This window comes from Lactuca saligna, chromosome 9 (genome assembly GCF_052625555.1).
Source record: "Lactuca saligna cultivar CGN05327 chromosome 9, ASM5262555v1, whole genome shotgun sequence".
NCBI lineage: Eukaryota > Viridiplantae > Streptophyta > Magnoliopsida > Asterales > Asteraceae > Lactuca > Lactuca saligna.
The window spans coordinates 190,911,828-190,935,929 of NC_136425.1; the positions used below are offsets into that span (position 1 = coordinate 190,911,828).

Consider the following 24,102-nt stretch of genomic DNA (forward strand, 5'->3'; position numbering starts at 1 on the left):
TGAAATACATTTCTATGGAAATGATTTTGATAAATCTTTATCATATTTTTGTTTTGGGACAAATTCCGCAACACTTTCATTTAAAATGTAACTCTGATTTTTAAACAAAGCATAAACAAACCGGTCTTTTCTGGCCGTGATTTTGGGGATGTCACAGTCGTAAACTCGGCGAGTCAGTGGTGTGACTCGGCGAGTCGGTTAAGGTTTTTACCAACCGTTGGATGTGTGGCTACTTGTCGAGTTGCAAGGGGAAAAACTTGACGAGTGGTCAAGGAAATTCGACCGTGAGCCTTAGGAACTAGACGAGTCACTATGGTGACTCGGCGAGCGTGTGAGTATTGCAAGGAACACGACGAGTGGCTGGATACACTCGACGAGTTCAGGTTAACATGGACTATTGACCCGGGCAGTTGACTTTGACGTTGACCAAGGGATGACCAGTTGACTTCTGGGGTATCTGAGAAGTTATCAACCGTATGATGTGTTGGATGTAGGTAGTGGAGTTCGTTGCGACGATTCGAGAGTTGGGCTTTCTATTTCCAGTCGACAGTTGCAAGGTGAGTTATCCTCATTATACTCAAGGGTCTAAGGCACCAAGGTCGACCCTTTGGATTGTTATCTAGTTATGCTATGTGGTATGATCTGTTAGATCGGTATCCTAGAGGGTAGGATAATGTTATGTAGTATGTGGTATGATCTGTTAGATTGGTATCCTAGTAGGTAGGATGGTATTATGTGTTTTGTGGTATGATCCGTTAGATCAGTTGTTGTTTATAGACTATTATGTGATTATCTATTATATATATGTGCACATGGTTGTTTAGCGGTTGAGGCTTACCTGCTTTATACGGAGGCCAATAGACCTGGGCATTTCAACATGTTGGTTGTGGGTCATGACTATTCCATCCCGAAGATGATTGGACTCATAGTATGTGGGCATTCCAACCTGTTGGTTGTGGGCCTGGGGTATTCCATCCCGAGGATGACTGGACCCATAGTATGTGGGCATTCCAACCTGTTGGTTGTGGGCATGGGTTATTCCAACCTGATGGTTGACTGGACTCATAGTATGTTGTATATGATTTTATGTGTGTTACTGTGAGTATGGGTATTTTGGGGGAACTCACTAAGATTTCGGGCTTAGAGTTTCAATTTATTGTTTCAGGGACATCGGGGGATCGCGACAAGGCAAATGCGTGATCGTACTGAAAACTCTGATATAGACTATTTTGGAAACAAAGTTGTAATAACTATTGTCTTAAAGTGTTTTTGAAAAGTTTAAATTTGGCATGAATTTTATGGGTGTTACATGGCCACGCCTACCTATAACCTTCTTTGTAAATTTTTAGTTATGTTAACTCCTAAAGTAATTAAGGATTCGTAGATTGAGTTTTGTAAAGCTAGTTAATTGCTAAATTGTTTGCAAATGAACATAAAGTAAATTTGTTTCGATGCATATCTATAGCATGATGAACTACCATCTTTAGACCCTTTTTATTTTGAGTTTTGACATACGTTTGGTACAGCGTTAAAAAAAATAATTGACATTATTCATACCACAATGAATTCTTGGAGCTACCATTTTTAAGGAGGACGGAGTCGTTCCCTTCCAACTTACTGAACCCACTATCACATCAATTTTTGTCTCTTCTTTTTCTTTATCTTTCCCAACCCAAAACACATGAAAATCCTATCTTTCGCAACCCACTTTATTAAAAAAATACAAAACAACCAATGTACTAGTTTTAAAACACATAGTACACGAGAAAATGAGAGGGAGAGAGAGAGAGAGAGAGAGAGAGAGAGAGAGAGAGAGAGAGAGAGAAAGTAGAGAGATGATGAAGTGGGTTAGTGAAACCAATTAACCAACCCGTTGAACCGGGAGTGGTACCACCGATAACTCTATTGCTAATTAAGATTTTACCGTTGATTGTTTTGTACTTTTTTTACTTGAATGAGTTGAGTGGGTTAAAAAATAGGGTTTCCGTGTGTTGTAAGATGAAAATAAAAAAGAAAAAATGATTTGGCAGTGGGTTTAGTGGGTTGGGAGGAATGACTCCCTCCTCTCATAGACCCTTTGTATCAAGAAATGTATTTTTCCTGGCTTTTTATATTTAGTTTTATGATTGTAAAAAAATAACGGAGAGCTTTCAGAAGAAGAAATATGTAAGATGACTTTTATTCTTTTTTATTTAGTTTATGAAATTGACAATGATTGTTTACAGCAGGGGCGGACCTAGGGGTGGTCCACGGTGGCACCGGCAACCTCTAACTTTTCCGGTCGCCGTGGAAAAATTTTCGAAAATTTTACTTTTTCTACTACCGTGCAACCCCTACTATAAAATCTTGCGTCCGCCCATGGTTTACGGTTTTCTAACTAATGTTTACCTTTGTAACTTTATCTAGTGTCTTATTTGAGCTTTTATATATAAGAAACATTAAATAAAATATTAATTATAAAAAATAGTATCATAAATAAATGTGATAAACATTAAATGTGATAAACATTAATTATGTATAATAATATCATAATTAAAATATTTAATTATCATAATATTTCTTGTAATTAACACTTCAATTAATATTTTTTATAAATATTAAAAAATCCCTAAAACTAATGTATAAATTCACGTAAACTTGTGAAATTGATTTCATAAGACTTTGAAAATGGCTCTATGCATCAAAGCAAGAAACTTCGTTGTGGTCATTGTTCTTTGATACAAGGAGTTCACCTTCTTTTACTTTTAAGAATATTATAACTTCTTTTCAGAAACATATGATATTCTTACGTTATAATTTGGAAATGCTAGCTTTTCTATGATAAATTATGTAAATCACACTAGCAGTTCCATAGATTACAGAATATAACCCCATTTAGGATGCACTAAGAGAGATTTATCTATATAATGATCGTACTGAATACACACAACATCGTAAAATTCTTATCTCGTTGTCATTAAAAAACAATGACCCAAACCACCATCACCCATATGAGTTGTAAAATAGCCTCTTAACCCCATAAATGCTCAATTTGACAACACCCCCTGGCTTCGTTGTGGTGAAGGCTAGCTGAGAACATCAACTTTTGGACTTTGGAGTGTTTTTAAAGTTGTTTGGGTGATTTGCGGACTAATTCGAACTTCACTTTCATAACCGGCAGACAGAAGGTAGTACTAATATTATTAACGCTGTAGTAAGATTTAATTAATCTTAAATAGATATGAAAGAAATGTGAACGCTTTCTTTAAATGACGAAATAAATGGCATCTTTGATTCGAATTCAAGACTTACTAATGCCTGAAATAACCTTAAATTAATTACTTTTGAAAACTTAGTGAAGATATTGCAGTTAATGTTGATAACGCAAAATGAAAACGAGTTGCATAATTATGAAAAAAGAGATTACTTATATAATTGTATTTACAAATTTCCACAAACTAACTTATGTATCATTTTTACTAATTAAAGGTTTTTTTTATCATTTGTCATACTCTCATTCAATTTGTCTGATATTATTTTGTGGTTATTTTTAGTTAAATTTTTTTTCATATCTCATTTTATTAGTTTTTTTTTCTATTTTATTAAATTTCACATAATATTTTAATATAATAATTACAATATATATAGTAATAAATAGATATCAATTTCATTGATAATTAACATTTTAATTTCAAAATTCATTTATTAGTTTTTTATTTAAATCATTTGTTTAAATTTAAAAGATAAAAATCATGTTTATTATAATAATTTATTATTTTTCTTATTTTCTTATAAATTCAAAGTTCTGATCTTTGTATTTAGTTTTTTTTTAGATTGATTCATGTAATACATAGATCTCACAACTAATAATATTTATATTCTTGACTTATTTTCGATAACAACAACAAATTTAGACACAACAAATACTGAAATATCTTTCTCTACAAAAAATTTACTTATTGATATTTTGCACATCCTCTCTAATAAATTAATGTTTTTTTGCCTATTTGTTGCACTCTTATTCAATTTGTCAAATGTCATTTTATAGTTATTTTAAATTTTTTTTTTCCACATGTCATTTTATGAGTTTTTCTATTTTATTAAATTCCACAAAATATTATAATATAATAAATATAGTAATAAATGGATATTAAATTTAATAATAAACTTACCTTTTAATTTTAAAATTCTTAAAATTAAAAATTCATTAGTTTCTTTTCTTTATTTAAATTGTTTGTTTAAATTTAAAAGATAAAAAATATTTCAATTATAATAATTTATTATTTTTCTTATTTTCTTATAAATTTAAAGTTTTCAAATATTTTAACACTAGTTGTGAGACCCGTATGTTATACGGGTTGGATAAAATAAAAAAAATTAAATATGAAGGTTTAAATAAAAATTTATTTAAATTTGAAATTTAAAATTTAAAACTTGAATTTAAAAGGAAACATATTAAATAATATATGAGTTGTAATATTGTAATTTAATTGTTATTTTCAATTAAGGTAATTATTAATTAAGGTGTAAATATGATGTGTTAATTAAGAAAGATAAAAAAAAATGAGAAAATGACAAATAGAAAAAACATTTATTCAACAATACCACAAAATGACAAATGTCAAAACTCATGAGAGATTGACATGTGGCAAAAAAAAAACTTCTATTTATTAAGGAGGATTTATATTTAATTTTTTTTAAGTTTTATGTATTATATGGGTGTTACAATTTGTAAAATTTGTATCGAGAGTATTTCAAGGATTATAGTTATGCTAACTAAATAAAAATATTAATTATCCGATTCTTGTTACCAATATAAATACCAAGAATGCCGAGCAAATTCAAAGTAAAATGGCGTTCAACCTTCAAAACCCATTTTCCATTTACATTTTTGTGTGTTTAATTGCTTCTCCTTTTGCAAGCAATTCTTTGTGTTCAAGCGATAACCTCTTTGCAAATAGAGACGGGTTTTCACCAGCTCTAGGAACATGGTATGGAGATCCAAGAGGCGCTGGAAGTGGTAACAAAATCTCAATATTATTTGTTTCATTTTCGGGAAAAAATCTCATTACTTGTGAATAATATATATATATATATATATATATATATATATATATATATATATATATATATATATATATATATATATATATATATATATATATATATATATATATATATATATATATAGGAGGAGCTTGTGGATTGGGTAATGATGTACGGTCTCCACCATACTCAGCCATGATAGCAGCAGGAAATTCTAGGATTTATTTGCAAGGAAAAGGATGTGGGGATTGTTATCAGGTGAAGAAGTTAATCCCAAAGTGATTTTCTTGATTATGATTATATATATATATATATATATATATATATATATATATATATATATATATATATATATATATATATATATATATATATATATATATAAAAGGATGTGGGGATTGTTATCAGGTGAAAAAGTTAATCCCAAAGTGATTTTCTTGATTATGATTACATATATATATATATATATATATATATATATATATATATATATATATATATATATATATATATATATATATATATATATGAGTTCTATGGAAAACAAATAACTAGGGCAACATCTACTGGAACCAATAATCAAATGATACGTGTTCATTTCTTTCTTCACAAGTAATGTATTGTGGAAGTTATTGTGGAAGTGATGTGTTGTTATGTTTTCTTTGGTTCAAATATATGTTGCCCTAATCATTCATTTTCCATATAACTCTTCTATATATATATATATATATATATATATATATATATATATATATATATATATATATATATATATATATATATATATATATATATATATATATATATATATATAGAGAGAGAGAGAGAGGTGGGTTCAATTGAGAAAATAAAAAAGGTTGAGAATGGGGGAATCATTCTCAACCACTCATTTAATCTAAGCATAAAAGACATGGTGACAAACTTTTAAATATCGTAATAACCTTCAATCTCAAATAAGTAACTATAGAGAATTCGATAACCGTTCGTTCATCATCAAAAATTTTCCTCCAACCTTCAATAATCATCCAGATTTCTTCAAATAAACCGGAATTTCTTCGCTGTTCATGAAATTAGTATCAGAGTTCTGGACTCGCAATCACAGTCGACATTGAGGGACTTAGAATCGGTACTCACAGGTTCCCAATCGGATTTTCGGAAATCAAAATCAAATTGAGAAATCGATCAGAGATAGGATGTCGCATCTGAAATTGAAATCGGAAGTATATGATGATTTGGAATTCATAACTTGATGTTTTTAATATTTTTAAAATTGTTAACTTGTTTGCACTCCAACTGTTTGATGAAATGCATAAACTAAATTACCACGTTATATTCACATATCAATCTGTTTTCTCACCTGAATCAGTATATGATTATTAAAAACACAAAACAAATATGCAAGTCTGTATGTTATTCATATGTGAATAACATATAAAAATTATATGTATTTGTCAAAATACCTTCAATATTCATAACTGGGTATACCTTCTAATATTCATATGTGAATATACTGTGTAATATTCATAATTGAATATATCATCTAATATTCATAAGTGGATATACTCTGTAATATTCACATGTGATATAGCATGTAATACTATGTAATATTTACATATAAAATATCATTTAATACTCATAAGTGAATATATCATCTAATATTCACAAGTGAATATACTATGTTAATATTCACAAGTGAATTGATCGTCCAATATTAAAATATGAACATACTATGTTTATTATATGTTGTATTCATATATAAATGATACTTAAATTGTAAAAAAAGAATCATACTTTTTATTCATAAGTGAATAACGAATGTACTGTAATAAAACCTGATGCATTGTTATTCATTTATAAATAATGATAGCTGATAAAAAATAAAAAAAATTAAAAAAAAAATTATTTTATCTTAAAACTATATTAATATGGATGTCTATTTGTAGAGAATAAAAAATCATGAATTTTGGTATATTTAAAATCATTTTTTGATAAAAATAGCTTATAAAAATTTAAAAAAACGAAAAAACTATGTTTTTGTATATATATTAAGGTAATGATTAGCATAGTTGAAGGAAATATGTTATGTTAAAAAACACATGTGCATTCGTTTCCCATTTCAGCCGGTACGTTGGAGCCTTTTGCGGCAAAAATAAATGATTGGCTGAGAACGATTCCCCCATTCTCAACTTTTTTTTTCTCAATTGAACCCTCCCCTATATATATATATATATATATATATATATATATATATATATATATATATATATATATATATATATATATATATATATATATATATATATATATATATATATATATATATATATATATATATATATATATCTTAACTTGATTATTGTGGTTAATTCTTCTTAGATTAAATGCAGTCGAGAGCCATACTGCTCTGCGAACCCTATTACTGTAACAATAACTGACGAGTGCCCAGGAGCATGTAACAATGTTCCGTTCCATTTTGATTTAAGCGGGACTGCTTTTGGTGCAATGGCGAATCAAGGACAAGCCGATAACCTCCGTAATCTCGGCCAAGTTGATATTCAATATCGAAGGTACGTGCATGATTTTATTAAACGAGTGATTGAGTGTGTGTGTGTGTGTGTGTGTGTGATATATATATATATATATATATATATATATATATATATATATATATATATATATATATATGTAGGATTAGGTTCATTTGAGACCACCTATATTTTGTGAGACCGTGACATGCATTTTTTTATTTTTTTTAAGTTTTTTAAAAAATCTTTTTAGTTAATTCAAGTTCCGAAAATAATATTTAAAAAAAAAAGAATTTTTGGATATTTTCATTTATTTTGCATTTTAAAATTATTTTTTAGAATATGTACAGTGTAATATTCTATTATAATATTTCACGTATTTTTCAAAAAAAAACGAGATTTTTTTTTTATTTTTTTATTTTTTTTAGTTAATTTAAGTTCCGCAAATAATATTTAAAAAAAGTATTTTTAGATTTTTCCATTTATTTTGCATTCTAAAAATATTTTTTTGAATATGTATATATAGTGTAATATTCTATTAGAATATTTCACGTATTTTTCAAAAAAAAATGGGATTCTTTTTATTTTTTTCAGTTAATTCAAGTTCCGAAATGATATTTAAAAAAAGAATTTTTAGATTTTTCCATTTACTTTGCATTTTAAAATTATTTTTTATAATATGCCAGTTTAATATTCTATTAGAATATTTCACATATTTAAAAACAAAAAAAAAAAAAAAAAAGCGGGATTTTTTTTTTTAGTTTTTAGTTTTTTTAGTTTTTTTTAGTTAATTCAAGTTCCGATAATAATATTTAAAAAAAGAATTTTTGGATTTTTTCATTTATTTTACATTTTAAAATTATTTTTAGATTTGGTCTCACGGTCTCACAAAATTAAAATGATCTCAAATGAACCTGAACCTATATATATATATATATATATATATATATATATATATATATATATATATATATATATATATATATATATATATATATATATCTTTACTACTTATAAAAGAAATCTAATTATTTCTATAAATAGATTGAGTATAATAATATTATTTTTTTAAGACGTCCAAACTATTAAGCTTGAAGTACAACCCATTTATAATATAATAATATTAAAACTTTAACCCTATCCTTTATCCCCTAAAAATCTCGTATCAAATTAATAGAAGAATTCATTTGCAAATTGAACCCGTCAATCTCAACACTTCAGCCATTTGAAGCAGTTAATGTCAACAGTTTATAGAGGATCTCTTCTCTCACATCGGTAACAAGCCATCTCATAATATTTATCTTCGTAATCCCTTCAAAGTAAGAAATATACGCACACTCTCTCGAAGAACCCTAACCAGTAACCAAGACAATATAACCACCACCACCACAACCTCTCTGTCTCCTTCCGCCTTCAACCAACCACTATCACGACTACCGCTCTTCCTCTCACCCACGACATGAACTTTCTTTTGGAACATAACATTTTTCCTTAAAAAAATATCGTTGAAAGAAGCTATTTGTCCCCGCCGCTGTGCGCGGGTAACGGCTAGTGTATATATATATATATATATATATATATATATATATATATATATATATATATATATATATATAAGCCGTTTATCCACGCAAAGCGGCGGGCGACAAATAATTTGTTTCGACAATTAATATTTTGTTGATGGAGAATGATTATTTTCAATTCAATCATTAGTTTGTTTTAGGAAACATGTCATATTAAAAATAAAGAAAATTCATGAAATGATCAAATTATAGAGTGTTGAGTATTTATTTGGATGAAAAAAGATATGGTCAAAACCTTGGAAGAGAAGATTTATAGGAGTTTGTTTAAATTTTAATATTATTTTATTAGTGATTAGTTGTACAATTAGCTTAATGATTTGGATGTCTTAAAAAATATTATTATTTTATTCAATCTATTTTTAGAAATAGTGGGATTTGTTTTATAAGATAGTAAAGATATAACAAAGATCGTTATCTAATAAGACATATACATGTGTAGGGTGTCATGCTACTATGGTAGAACAAAGATCGCTTTCAAGATTGATGCAAAGACAAACCCTAACTGGTTCGCAACTGTAATTGAGTTTGAAGATGGTGATGGTGGACTTAGTTCAGTGGAGATAGCTCCGGCTGGTAGTCAACAGTTTGTTCCAATGAAGAATATTTGGGGTGCGGTTTGGGAAGCGGACGTCAGCCCATCTTTCCATGGCCCATACTCGTTCAGGCTCAGGTCTCCAACCGGCAAGGTAGTGGTTGCTTCTAACGTTGTTCCAAATGGCTTTGTACCTGGTCAAACTTATTTCTCACATGTCAACTTTTAGCTGCTAACAACGTTTATCCATAAATTAATTGGATCAAAACTGAAGTAACGTTTTCAGCTTAGTTTGACTATAATGTATTCCATCTAGAAATTAGAAGGTTGATCCTTAAGATGGTTATGTGTAAGACCCTACCTTTTAATTATATCATTTTAAAATACTATTTATGTTTACAAAGCATAATGTTTAGCCAAGACTTATTCCATTTATGTTATTTTTGTCGATAGATAATTATATGATTCAAGGGGTTTACGACTTTTACAATACACAAAAATACTAGTTAGTATGATGCTATCCACTTTTAAGTTCCCAAAAATAAGCCTTTTTCTTTCCCAAAATTCCATGTAAGTGATCCAAATCACTTCTATTTATCTCCAATATCTAGCATCTCAGTACATGTCATGTTAAAACAGAAATATATATATATATATATTTTTATTCTATCATCCTATGTCATATTAAAACAGAATATATATATATATATATATATATATATATATATATATATATATATATATATATATATATATATATATATTATTCTGAACAATTTGCATACATCAATAGTATAAAATCATCCCATGTCATAACATATGCAATGCAATGCATGATTCAAACATATAAAAGTTTTGGGAGACCACGCATGAGACCCTGTAGTTGTCGGAATTGTTGGCTCCTCTACCATTTTTGATGACTTATTAATCCCTTATAGCCTTGGTCTTCTCGAAGTCACAACTTCAAGTCATACTTGGCTTGGCAATGCCACCGTCCCTTATTGACATGGTTGTATATATGGGCAGAGACAGTAGGGGGTTGCATACCTTTTAGTTATTATTGTAAATAACTAATAAAATCATTCTTCAAAAACTTCTGGAAGCAAGCACCAAAAATCTTGTGTCTTTGATGGTACACACCCAAACCCTAGCAACTAAGGAAAGTTGAAAAGATAGGAAAGGGGATATGAATTTCCACTATTATGTTAGTAGAAGTGATGGTTGAAAATGTGATGCCAAGAGACCTTATTTATAGTTGATACAATGACCTTTGGAAACCCTAATTGGAATATAATATTATTATTTCAAAATTTGTAATTATCCAACTTCTTAATTATCTTTAAGGGATATTCTAGAAACCCTTGAATTTCTCCGCAAAACCATCCACCACCTCGAGGAAGGTTCTGGAATCCCTTTGTTCAACTATTAAACGATTACAGCTTTAGTCCTTTACTTTTAATTAATCTAATTGTTAGGGTGTGATGTGTGTAAAACTCACTTAGTTTTAATCCTACTTTAATTATCAAATAACACACAAAAGGCAGTGAACCTATCAATTGTGGTATAGCTAAATAAGCAGGGTATCGAACACAGGGAACGGAAAATTAAATTAAAAACTAATTCTATCTAAGTTGATTAATAAATAAGGGTTTTTTCTCTAGTTTTACAAGACTAGAAACTTACTAACTATAACTAATTTAAGACTAGAAAATAACAATTTAACTAGATTCAATAATGGGAAAGGAACTTCTGTTTAGTTCAACTCGGTTAACTCTATGGTTGATTTCAAGGTAATAGTGCAATGGATTAATTCTTTCATTGGTTACCGATTCAAGTGATTAGGTTCATGTTCACTACCCTAATCCTTAGCAAATAAACTAACTCAAACAGTGGCCAATTGCTTAATTTAATTATATTTACTAGATTAATTATTCGGGTTAAGTTAGACTTGCAATAGCTAATTAATTTATTATTCTTAATTAACCTCTTGTTTGATGGTCATCTTACAAGCTTGCACATGAATTTACTCAATTTCCTTATTAATTCTAGTTTCATATTCATTAATCCTAGACATATAGTATAGTGGTCACATATCATATGAGGTTGATAATTAATAGATGTTCATGCTAATCAATTATTTTCCTATTAACAGCAAATTGGTTATTATCCATACATAAGGTTCTTTAGCAAGCTAAAATAACAAAAATTCATCAACTTGGAATTAATCCTACCAATTAATCAAACCATATTGTCAACTTTGTATCCCCAAACAGAAGTCTAAAGATTTTAGTTCATAATTAAGGTAAATAACAGCAAACAAACAAGTTCAAGTTGCTTAATCATATTGACAAAACAAAAGAATAAGTAGAATGATGAAATTGTGCCTTAATTACTTCCGGAATCGAATTCTAGCTTCCTTTGTCGACTTCTAGGGTTCTTCTGGCTTCTTAATCGTAGCAAAGCACTTCTGAAACTTCCCAGAATTTTTTCCTCTCGATCTGTGGAGTTATCTTTAAATAAGTGATCTGACTCGTCGAGTCCCTCTCACATAACACGTATTGCGATAACTATCTGGACTTCCGAATCATTATCCTTCCGATTCCTCGATCGGACTCGTCGAGTCCAGGATTGACTCACCGAGTAGAAGCCTTTTTTAGGTGTTTTTCTTCTTCATTCCACTCTCGAGCTCCTAACCGCTTCTCTTGCTTCCTTTTGCTTCCGAGCTTCATCTTTGGACTGAAAAACATAATTTAACACTTTTAAGTACCTTTTGTCCATAATATGCGATAATTTAGCTAATATATGAATAAAAAACTATACTTAATAGACACTAAATATGCACATATCAAAATACCCCACACTTGTCTTTTGCTTGCCCCCAAGCAAAACTGAATTTTAACACATTAGAATTTTGTATGACAACTCCAATCTAACCCAGCCATTATGTCAAGACCGCAACTCATGCATTTGTGTCTAAAATTTTTCCTAAAGAACCCCCCATACTCCAAATACTCACAATCCTCATAAACATTCGCCCACTCACCCCGAACTATGCTCATTTTATGCAACCCTCCGAATCCATCCTCAGAAAACCTCTTTACCCTCAAGGTATTTTTAATTGAGCAACCCAAGCATACATATTCTAGAATTACAACTTTTCGATACCACTATGGAGCTTTTTGAATTCTTCACTTTCTTGATAATTTAATCTTTGATATCTTTGAATTCACCAACTTGTATTGACTTTTGGTATCTTCAACTTTTTGGATTTCTTGGAATTTTGATCTTTAGATCTTCACTTCATTTGCTCCAAAATTCTTACAATTTTTCTTGTAATTCTCTCTTTTTTTTACATGTATACCTCACTTTTGTCACTCAAATCTCTACATGCTTAAGCAGGGGCGCTCAATCTCAACCTTTATTAGCTAACGATAAAAATTTTCCTGGATACATTTCAGGTTTAGGCTGCTAAACATATTGCATCCCTTAGGCTGAGCAAGGTTGTGTTTTTGTCTCATGATTTCACTGAAATAAGGAAGCCACAAATGCACTAGAACGTATATAAGCTCAACTAAACATTCGGGTTTTCATGCAATTATCAACACAATTCTAACATGGAATCTTAATTTTTTACCAAAATTTTCTAATTAAGTCCTAAATAATACTTTTGGTATGCAAATTTTTTAAAATTGACCATAAAATTGACTATTACGTAACCAACCCCCTACCCCACACTTATGTGATGCAATGCCCTCATTGCATATTATGCATAAAAACATAAAAAGAAACTAAAGAGGGAATTGGAACAAACTCCCCTGGGATAGCAGTGGATAGGTTGATCACTCTCATTTAAGCTCCAACTTCAATTTAAGTTTAGACATGGTAAAATCTCATCCATGTCTTGGGTCTCTCGTGTCGTGTGGGTCGCTCCAAATATGCGGAAATCGGTGTAAGATCTTCAAGAATTGATATGGAAGAATAAGTGAGAGTGGTACAAGTAGCAGCATCAAATCAGCAGTCCGTTGGCATAAAAATTGAACGACTCGTCAAGTCTTATGGTGGACTCGTCGAGTACCAGCGCGCCTTCTCAGAATTTGTGAAAATACAAGGCGACTCGTCGAGTCAGCTTAGTGCACTCGACGAGTAGGCCACTGAACAGAAAAAATTGGTATTTTGCAACTGTTTTAGCCTCTAAAAACTTCTTTAACTCTTCCCCATGATTAGACTCAATTGCTCATACCCCTAAGGACCGGACTCGACACTTTGACGTTAAAGTTCCGCTTCCTTGACTCGCTTTCACTCGTGATAACATCCATTTGCTATAACTCTAAACCATCCTAAGCAAGCAATCCTAATCCAACCCTGAAAAATAACTAAAGCATACAATCATTAAGCACAATAAAATTTCAAACAAGTCATACACACCAAATAAGAATAAAAACAAAACAAAAAAAATAAAAAATTTTCGATTAAAACACAAAAATCAATCTTCGTCCTCCTCATCATCCACGGCTCCACTTCCTCCGGCTCCACTCCGTCGCGCACCAATCACCTCATCCCAAGATGGAATAAATGGGTAATTTCCACCATCAATATGTGGGATATTGAAGTGGTCAAAAATTCAAATATGGGATTGGTTGCTAAAGTTCAACCCCCGCGCCATTTGATCCTGCATCCGCCTCATCTCCACATTGTACCAATCCATTGGTACGTCTTCATTCTCGACCGGAATCACTGGCGGCTCGTCCTCCACATCCCGCTCTCTTCATGATCTCACCCTCCTTCCTGGTGCTTCGGGACCAACAACGGGGTCATCATTCGGGATGGTATAATGGCCACCACCATAGTCTTCAATAATCCGGGCTCTTCGGAAAAGAATGGGATTGAACGGAGGTGTCGGGATCAATGTCATGAGGTTCCATGCACCGCGGTTCATCAACCCGAATGAGTTAGCCAATCGGGTGACAAACATTCCACCATTAATACGGGAGGTTTTGCGATCTTTGACCGCACCCTCCGAAAGGTATGAAGCTATACACCAAGGGATGTTGCAAAAGACGTCGGGTGTAATTATGCTCCATAAATAGAAGACGTCAAGGTTGGAGACCTTGTCATCATCTTTTCTTTGATTGATGGTGGAGGAAATAAGGCGGTGTATGAGGCGGTGAGTTGGGGATCGGATGCTCCCTTCCTGTGCAGACTTTGGGATGTAAACTTTGTTTCCAATGGTATTCCACCAGCCCGTGCTTGTAACTCCATCGGGGAACACCATATGAGTGTGTGCCAAAAAGGCCCGAAAGATGTTTGTTGAAACCAAGGGTTGATCGTAGATCCCTAGTCGACAGGCAAGATCCACCACCGAGCATTGGCGATACTCGCCCCCAAGGCAAAAACTAAAGCTTGCCCAGGTGTATTTGTGTTTCATCTGATCTTCGCGTTCCCATGTGTATTCAGGTCCTCGCTTTGCATTCCAGCGGACCTTCACGATGGGGATGCGACTTTGTTTTGTTCTCTTTATTTCCCTATCCATGATTTCAATTGGCTCTTCTATAAAGTGGAGACTCTCGTTGATTTCGATCTCGTCTAAAGGGACGACGAGGGTCTCATCAGAAAAACACTTCTTCAAGTTTGACACATGAAAGGTAGGGTGTATGTTACTGAGTTCCTGTGGTAGATAAAGTTTGTAGGCTACCGGGCCGATCCTTGCGAGGATCTCGAATGGTCCAACATACCTTGGGTTTAGTTTCCCCCGCTTTCCGAAATGTATTAACCCTGTCCAGGGCGAGACCTTTAATAGAACTCGGACCCCGACCTGAAATTCCAAGGGCTTCCGTCTCTTGTCCGCATAACTCTTTTGTCTGTCTCTTGAAGCCTTTAGTCGTTCCCGAATTTGCACAATCTTTTCGGTTGTCTCTCTTATGATTTATGGGCCAGTGAGAGTGTTGTTGGGTACTTGTCCCTTGGCTAGTTGTGTGTCACCTACTTCAGTCCAGCACAGTGGTGATCTGCACTTCCGGCCGTAGAGGGCTTCGAATGGAGCACCTTTAATGTTGGAGTGATAGCTATTGTTGTACGAAAATTCAATTAGTGGTAAATGGGTATCCCATGCTTTGCCAAAATCGATTACACAAGCTCTTAGCATATCTTCTAGGGTTTGTATGGTCCTTTCACTTTGACCGTCGGTTTGTAGATGGTAAGCAGTACTCATGTCGAGCCTCGTTCCTAGGGATTTTTGTAACGATTTCCAGAATCGTGAGGTGAACCTACTATCTCTGTCAGAGATAATGGATATTGGTACACCGTGCAGTCGTACAATATCTCGGATGTAAGTTCGAGTTAGCTTCTCCATCTTATCGGTTTCCTTTATGAGTAGGAAGTGTGCGGATTTGGTTAACCTATCGAAAAATACCCAGATGGTGTCTAGTCCACCTGTTGTCTTGGGTAGTTTGGTTATGAAATCCATGGTTATCCGTTCCCACTTCCACTCAGGTATTTTGGGTTATTGTAGCAATCCTGATGGTTTCTGGTATTCTACCTTGACTTTGGCACAAGTCAGACACTTTCCCACATAGGTAGCTATCTCTGCTTTCATGTTCGGCCACCAGTATAGTTTCTTGAGGTCCAGATACATTTTTTCCGAACCTGGATGCACGGAGTATCGAGTCTTATGCGCCTCGTTCATGACCACGTCTCTGAATCCACCAAACTTCAGTGTCCAGATTCGATCCATGAAGTAACGAACTCCGTCCCCCTTGACTGCAAGATTCTTATCCATTCCTCTTAGGGCTTCACCTGCCACATTCTCTGTTTTCAAGGCTTCCCTCTGAGCTTCCTTGATTTGTGTGGATAGATGTGAATGGATCGTCATGGTTAGGGATTTCACTCGACGGCCTGAGTATTCTTTTCGAATAAGAGCATCAGCTACTACATTTGCTTTTCCTGGGTGATAGCGAATCTCGCATTCATAGTCGCTAAGTAGTTCAACCCATCGTCTCTGCCTCATGTTGAGTTCTTTTTGGTTTAGAATGTGCTGGAGGCTTTTATGATCGGTGAAGATTGTGCATTTTGTGCCATAAAGATAGTGTCTCCAGATCTTTAGTGCGAAAACGATTGCTTCTAGTTCAAGATCGTGGGTAGTGTAGTTGACTTCGTGCGTCTTCAGTTGTCTTGAGGCGTAAGAAATGACCTTACATCGCAGCATTAGTACGCATCCAAGACCTTGATTAGATGCATCACAGTAGACCACGAAGTCTTCTGTACCTTTTGGAAAGGACAAAATAGGTGCGCTGCATAGAGCTTGCTTCAGTGTTTGGAATGCAGCGTTTTGTCTTTCTTTCCAATCGAAAGTAACACCCTTTTGGGTCAGGGTGGTAAGTGGTTTCGCAATCTTCGAGAAGTTCTATATGAACCTTCGGTAGTAGCCAGCAAGGCCCAAGAATTGTCGAATTTCTGTTGGCACTACAAGAAAAAAGGCCTTTTACGATGCTCATTGCGCGTCGTAAAAGGCTCAGACGACGCGCAAATGCATCTCAAGGAAGGCCCTGTCATAAAGAGAGACGACGCGCTTTTGCGCGTCGTCTATAGACGACGCTCATTTACGACGCTCATTTACGACGCGCGTTTACGACACGCAATGCGTATCAAGGAAGGCCCTGTCATAAAGGAAGATGACACGCATTAGCGTGTCGTAACCTTACGACGCGCGTGTTAATGACACGCAATGCGTATCAAGAAAGCCCCTGTCAAGAAAGGCCATGTCATAAATGAAGATGACACACATTTTTGCGTATCGTAAATTTAAATGTTTAAAAAAAATAAATTTATATATTTATTAATTTTTAAATTAAATTTGCATTTAATTTCTCATAATAGAAATAAAATACCATATACAAAAAAATACAATCCATTGCATAATATAAAATAAAATTTCATACTCAAAAAATAAAATAAATTACACAAATTGTAATGTCATACAAAGAATCATTCAAATGTTAAACAAAAATAAAACATTGCTAACATGGGTTATACATTCCTATAAAACTAACAAATAATCATACAACTCTTTTTCTTACTGGAAAGGAATGTCAAACATGATTACAAGTCTCCCCTAATCTTGATTACTCACCTGCTTAAGTAGAATGTTGTTGTTGAGAAGGTTACCTAGCAACAGAGAAAAACACAACACCTCTCCCACAATCACAACATCATTTACAGAGAAAGGTTGTCAATTACTTTCATTAAGACTTTCATTCAATCACAAAAATATTAAATAAAAGGGTGAAACAGTAACTTACTTGTGATAAGTTGATCTCCCTTAGAGCAAACACAGCTAAAGCATTGAACACAGAGAAAGGTTGTCAATTGCTGATCTTTTCAATTTTAGTCCCAACTCATTTTACTTGGAACGAAGAGTAAAAACGTTACAAAAACCTCAAATAACGATCAAATTTGCAAGAGAATTTTGTAGGACCCAAATTAAACAAAACCAGCCATACTCGAGGACCAAAAATGTAATATTTGCAAAAATAAGTGAGAGAAAGCACCTCAATTTCCTTCACTTCAAATTCTTGGGTGTGGGACAAACAAGAGTTACCATAAGTTTCTGAGGCCAAACTTGACCCATTTAATCTGGGGAAAAAATATATGCAAATTGCCAAATTACCATATTATCCCTCAAAAAGAAAAATAGGAATGATGCAAGTGCAACACTCTTACAAGTCACTATCGAGATACAATGCAAAATGATTTCCCCCACCAAGCGCTAAATACTCAGTTGAACAAAGAGTAAAATACCGATTCACCCCTAATAAATGCACAATTAACATAATAAATCCCAAATAAATATTAAAATTATAAAAGATTTTTTTATATATTATCAAGAAAATGCAGTACCTGTGGGGCGATATATAACAGGACGCCCTGGTGTATTTGTAAACACAAATGTATCATTCGATCCCTGTATAGTATTTACTCATCATAGTGAAAAAGGGTAGAAAAGTCTTTTGTCAACATATAGAGAAACGAAGACAAGACATTACCAGTAGACTTAACCCAGGGCAAAGATTGCTTCTTCTATATAAGGTTGAAAGAGATATGCCATGCCTCCATGTACTAACATATAAAAAAGATAATGATATATCAAGATTCAAGAATAATGTGAAACTGAAAATATGATGAAGATGAAATTTTACCTGTATAGAAAGACCCATTTCTTTCCTTGACTGAGAACAGGGAGTGCAACATAAAGATCAGAACGTGTATTTTCTGTCATAAGTTGTGAAGGTTCTGACATTTTTGGAAGTTTATCAGAAGGAAAATCTGAGAACAAGAGCCTCAACAAGTGCTCCAGTTCCACCAACAGGGTATTCTAAACTACAACCTGGTTTATACCATTCTGCAAACATATAAATCTGCAAATATGTGGATATATATACATGCAAAAGATTAGACATTTAGAGAACTATAAAATATGAAGGAATAGAATGGATTCTGTTTGGTTGGAATGGAATGGATGAGGACATGTGGTAATGGAATAGCCCATTCCATTCCTTCCTCAATTCCATCATACCAAAAAGTAAAACTACCTTAAAAGAAACTTTTTAATGTATGATATGATTATGTACCATTTCTGCTGAAAGAACACCATCGGATTTCACTCCAGCAAGTAAGAAAGACAAAAGATCCACCCAATTTCTAATGAAAGGATCTTTGAGTCCCAATGAATCAACTATTTCTGAAAAAGGGCGTAAAAGCTTTGTGGCACCAAGAACACCTTGAGGTCCCATTTTTGCAAATGATTTTAGGAGTGGATATGCATATCTAACTCCAGCAGTAGAAACAACTCCCAAATCACCTCGAATAGATAAAGGTGGCAAAGCCATGGCAGCTGCGTATTGTACTGTGGGGTATTCCTTCTTGATTTTAGATTTCACTTGGATCCATGATCTTCCTGCATATATATACATGACCATAAATTATTATATGACTTTAAAGTTGAAAAATGATATCAACTTTAAAAAGGTTAAATGCAAGAAAAGTTATTTACAGATTATATAGAAAAACTTATTTCTATCATTACTCATGATTTTGTTATTTTTCAAAACAAAATAATAACTTTCAAATCATACATCCAAACACCCCCATTAGCATTAAACCAATTCATAATCGTTTATCTACTAAAATAATTATAGTCAACATATTTATTCAAACAAGGAACCAAAAAGACCTTACCCTCGATAACAAGCCCATAGTGAAGCATAAAAATCAAGTTGTTCCATGGAGAAGATGTCACTTGTTCAAGCAACACCTACAAATATATAGATCAAATCGCGAATTAGGTGTCATATAATTCAGTTGTAAGATTGTAAATTTCCATTGTTATCCTTATTATCAAAGGTTCTTAGGATACCTTTTTGGCAACTGTTGTCGTGTCTTTTTTGCCCTTGAACAACTTATCCAACAATAAGTGGTAGAAATGCCCAAATGGTCCAAGATATGCACACCCAAAAAGCTACAAACACTCCCGCATTAATATTCTATACTGATTCTTATATATATATATATATATATATATATATATATATATATATATATATATATATATAATGCCACCTTGTTGAATTGCAAAGTCAGCAAGAATGCTGTCTAAGGACCAAAGGAGAAAAGAACTAAGGGCTTCCATGGATAGTTTGTTGATCCAATCAACTGAGGTTTTGTAAACAGCCTCAGGAATATGTGACACAGGATTCTGCACTTGAGAGAAAGTGGATTAGAAGCTTTGTGTGTGTGTGTGGAAAATAGTAAAAGTGTATATTTTGATACAAAAAGCACTGAATCATACACAAACAGTTTGAAATATTCAGATTTCAAAATCTTTATACCATGATATCATGTTAATTAGTAGAGAACACAGTCACAGGGCCTAAAATTTGGCAGCATAAGTTCGAATCCTTTTGAATTACATTATATGAAGAGAGAGTCTAAGAGGAGAACTAACATTTGCAACCTTAGCAACAGGAGATTCTCTCAATAACTTCACCCAGGGAAATTGTGAAGCAGTCACGCTAGAAAATGCACGTCCAAAATAGTCGGCAAACCTCATCAACTGTATATCTTGTTGTGCCTCGATTAAAGTCTATGAACACATACAAAGAAGTTATAAAGATTAGCTTCCTATATTTCAACTAATAATCAAATTGTGTGAGAATGAAGTTGTGTATGTAATCTACAACCATATTGACAATAATTTTCATCCTAGAACTATACTAAACTTTGATAAACTACACAGTAATTAAAGCTGAATCCAAACAAAAAACTACAGAGAAATGTCACAATTACATATCTTCCCGTTCCGATCGAAGCCTATACAGTACGCAAATCAGTTGAATTTTAAATGGTAATGAGAGAAACCTCAATCAAAACATTGAATTGTAGAAAATAAACATATAAAATTCACTCACCGTCACCTCCAACAGAAAACTAGCCAGGTTGTCGACATCGATCTTCTCCGCTGCTTCCGCAATTGTTGTCTTCAGAAATATTGTTGGATTCGAACTCCATTTCGGGAATTGGATTAGAGAAGAAGATAGGGATAGATTCGGAGAAAGGGAGAGATGATCAGAGCGCTGATTTGGCAAAATCTCAAATTCCCTAAAAAAAATCCTCATAACTCTAAGAAAATTCCTTAAAAAATCTCATAAATTTTCAAGACCCGCTTTCCTCGATTCTTAAAGCACCGGCCTTATTTATATATATAAGATATATATATATATATATATATATATATATATATATATATATATATATATATATATATATATGAATGCAGTTGTTGTTACAGAATTTCAGCGGAATCTTATAAATTGTTGATTGTATAAGGAATTAAAGTAGAATCCAAAAAAGTGGGATGGGGTCATACCTGTAACTTTGAGGCCACAATGGGTTTAAGGAACTAGGTTTTCTTTGATGTTGAGGGTTATCGTCAGAATAATTTGAAAATTCTGAATCATTCCCATCGTCTTCACCTCTAATGGAGTCCTTGTCTCCCTCCTTGAAATTGAGCACAAGTCTAAAACAAAAGAAATATGATGAAATTGAACACAGGGCCTAAATTCTTTGAGATATTTTCAGAATTCAATGAAGAACCATACACGTTCAACAGAAAAATCATAAATCAAAACCTATATATTATCAAAAAATCGGACCTGATGAGAAGAGGAAAAAGGAAGAAGCGTACCTGATGAGAAGGGGAAGGAGACTTCAAAAATTGGAACAAATGAGTAGAGGGTCGTCGACGATTGGTTGTTGCGGGAGAAAAAAATTGGCGTTGAAGTAGGAGAAGAAACGATGGAGTCGCTGATTTCTTCCTTTGGTAGGGCAAGGGTATAATTGGAAACCCTTCTCCCTTTCTTCCTCCTTTCTCAGTTAGTCGATTTTTTCCATTGTACCCGACTAGATTAAGCTTTCCGAGTCAGATACACAAATTTAGTTCATCAAACGTCTTTATCTGACCGGGTCATCAAAAAAAGTCGTTGATGTCTGAGATTCGATACCTTGAACCAAGAAATCCCTAAATCTCTATGAGATAGGAGCGCTGACACCTCGATCCATTTTGTTGAGAAGCATCGAGCATAACACTAAATCTTTTGGGAGTCGCAGTCGCATGCCAGGAGAAGTGAATGTGATGTTGCAGTGGTCTGTTAGAGATAGACAGAAAGGAGGGACATGGATGGAGGAAAAGGGTGGCCTGGTGGTTCTAGGCCAAAAAACCTTTGATCAATTTCATGGCCTGGTGACCAAAAAACCTTCGATTTCACTAAGAACCGGAACCCTAGTTCCAACAATAGTCGATTTTTGGTATTTGATTGAGAGAGAGAGAGAGAGAGAGAAGAACGATTGAAAGAAGGTAGAGGAGAGCTTGGCGGGGTTTTTAATTTTTTCAGAATTTCATTTCCCCCTTTCCCCCACTATTAAAGGATGGAACGCGCGTTCCATTAAAAAATATAAAGCGACATCCTTAGACGACGCGCATTTTATTATAGGTGACCTCCGTGTTTTTTTTAGACACTAATTTAAGGGCGCGCAATAATGCGTGTCTTCTATCCTAAAATTTTTTGAAGAGATGACATTTTTCTAATGTCACTCTCCCTTGCGTAACATAGATCAATGAGTGTCGTATTTTGCGCGTCGTAAAAGGCCTTTTTTCTAGTAGTGTGGGGTTCTTGGAGCTGAACAGTTCTCGATTGCTTTGATTTTAGAAGGGTCCACGTGTATTCCATCTTTGTTAACCACGTGACCTAGGAAATCTACCATTCGAATCAAAAATTCACACTTGGAGAATTTCGCGTATAGCTTCTCTTTTCTTAGCGTTTCCAAGACTTGTCGGAGGTGTTGACCGTGATCCTCTTTAGTCTTTGAATAGATGAGTATATCATCGATGAATACAATCACAAACTTGTCCAAGAATGAACGACATACTCGGTTCATTAAGTCCATGAACACTGTCGGTGCGTTTGTTAATCCAAAGGGCATCACTACAAACTCGTAGTAACCATAACGAGTTCGGAAAGCTGTTTTGGCGACATCTCCTTCCAAGACTCGTAGTTGGTGGTACCCGGATCTTAAGTCGATCTTTGATAAATAACTCGCTCCTTGGATTTGGTCGAATAAGTCGTCAATGCGTGGCAAGGGATATCGGTTCTTGATAGTGAGCTTGTTGAGTTCTCGGTAATCGATACACATGCGGAAAGATCCATCCTTCTTCTTTACGAACAAGACTGGTCCTCCCCAAGGTGAGAAGCTCGGCCTAATGAACCCTTTGTTGAGTAGTTCGTTTAGTTGGCTGGATAGTTCCTGCATCTCTGTCGGTGCTAGACGGTAGGGCGACTTGGCTACTGATGTAGCTCCAGGAATTAAGTCGATCCTGAACTCGACTTGACGTTCTGGTGGAACTCCGGGAAGATCTTCAGGAAAGACATCGGGAAAATTGCAGACTTCTGGAATGTCTTTGATACCTTTCGTTTCTTTTTCCTTATCTACCACGTGGGCTAAGAAGGCATGGTACTCTTTACGTAGGTATTTCTGGGCTTTGATGCAAGAGATGATTTGTAAATTGGTACTGGGTTTGTCACCATAAATGACAAGGGTTTCGCCGTTTGGCAGATTTAGGCGAACGGCCCTTTCGTGACAAAGTATATCGGCATGGTGTAGGCTTAACCAATCCATACCGATGATGACATCAAAGCTCTTTATAGTGATCGGCATTAGATCGATTTGAAATGAGTGTTCGTCTAGAGTTAGTGTGCATCCTATGTACATGTTGTTCGTGCTTTCTGTTCTACCATTTGCCATTTCTACTGTAAATATCTTATTGAGTGTTTTAGGGTTCTGTTTTAGTACATGCTTGAATTTATGACTCACGAAACTCCTCTCCGCACCA

The 24,102-nt window shown here is 33.6% G+C and overlaps 2 protein-coding genes and 1 long non-coding RNA gene across 3 annotated transcripts; 1 reads left to right on the top strand and 2 right to left on the bottom strand.

The window, feature by feature from the left end:
* The first annotated feature begins 4,830 nt into the window (after nucleotides 1–4,830).
* On the top strand, nucleotides 4,831–9,894 carry LOC145017053 (expansin-B15-like). Its single transcript, XM_078975156.1, has 4 exons — nucleotides 4,831–4,999; nucleotides 5,171–5,283; nucleotides 7,402–7,592; nucleotides 9,573–9,894. Exons 1-4 carry the CDS (start codon nucleotides 4,831–4,833, stop codon nucleotides 9,892–9,894), a joined length of 795 nt encoding a protein of 264 aa, XP_078831282.1.
* Nucleotides 9,895–18,873: 8,979 nt separating this feature from the next.
* On the bottom strand, nucleotides 18,874–19,549 carry LOC145018538 (uncharacterized). The gene is made up of 2 exons (XM_078976414.1): nucleotides 19,289–19,549; nucleotides 18,874–19,075 (listed from the first exon to the last, which is right to left on the bottom strand). The coding sequence occupies exons 1-2, from the start codon at nucleotides 19,544–19,546 to the stop codon at nucleotides 18,971–18,973; spliced, it is 363 nt and encodes a 120-aa protein (XP_078832540.1). The 5' UTR covers nucleotides 19,547–19,549; the 3' UTR covers nucleotides 18,874–18,970.
* Nucleotide 19,550: 1 nt separating this feature from the next.
* On the bottom strand, nucleotides 19,551–20,171 carry LOC145018539 (uncharacterized). Its single transcript, XR_013667059.1, has 3 exons — nucleotides 20,074–20,171; nucleotides 19,896–19,971; nucleotides 19,551–19,614 (listed from the first exon to the last, which is right to left on the bottom strand). It is a non-coding gene; the product is annotated as an uncharacterized LOC145018539 (long non-coding RNA).
* Nucleotides 20,172–24,102: the final 3,931 nt, after the last annotated feature.

What these genes read in the sequence shown, in the direction of transcription:
- LOC145017053 (XM_078975156.1), top strand. Translation starts at nt 4,831, where the DNA reads ATGGCGTTCAACCTTCAAAACCCATTTTCCATTTACATTTTTGTGTGT. An exon ending in TCCAAGAGGCGCTGGAAGTG is followed by an intron (nt 5,000 to 5,170) that starts GTAACAAAATCT and finishes ATATATATATAG; the next exon opens with GAGGAGCTTGTGGATTGGGT. An exon ending in GTTGATATTCAATATCGAAG is followed by an intron (nt 7,593 to 9,572) that starts GTACGTGCATGA and finishes ATACATGTGTAG; the next exon opens with GGTGTCATGCTACTATGGTA.
- LOC145018538 (XM_078976414.1), bottom strand. Translation starts at nt 19,546, where the DNA reads ATGGCTTTGCCACCTTTATCTATTCGAGGTGATTTGGGAGTTGTTTCT. An exon ending in GTGTTCTTTCAGCAGAAATG is followed by an intron (nt 19,076 to 19,288) that starts GTACATAATCAT and finishes ACATATTTGCAG; the next exon opens with ATTTATATGTTTGCAGAATG.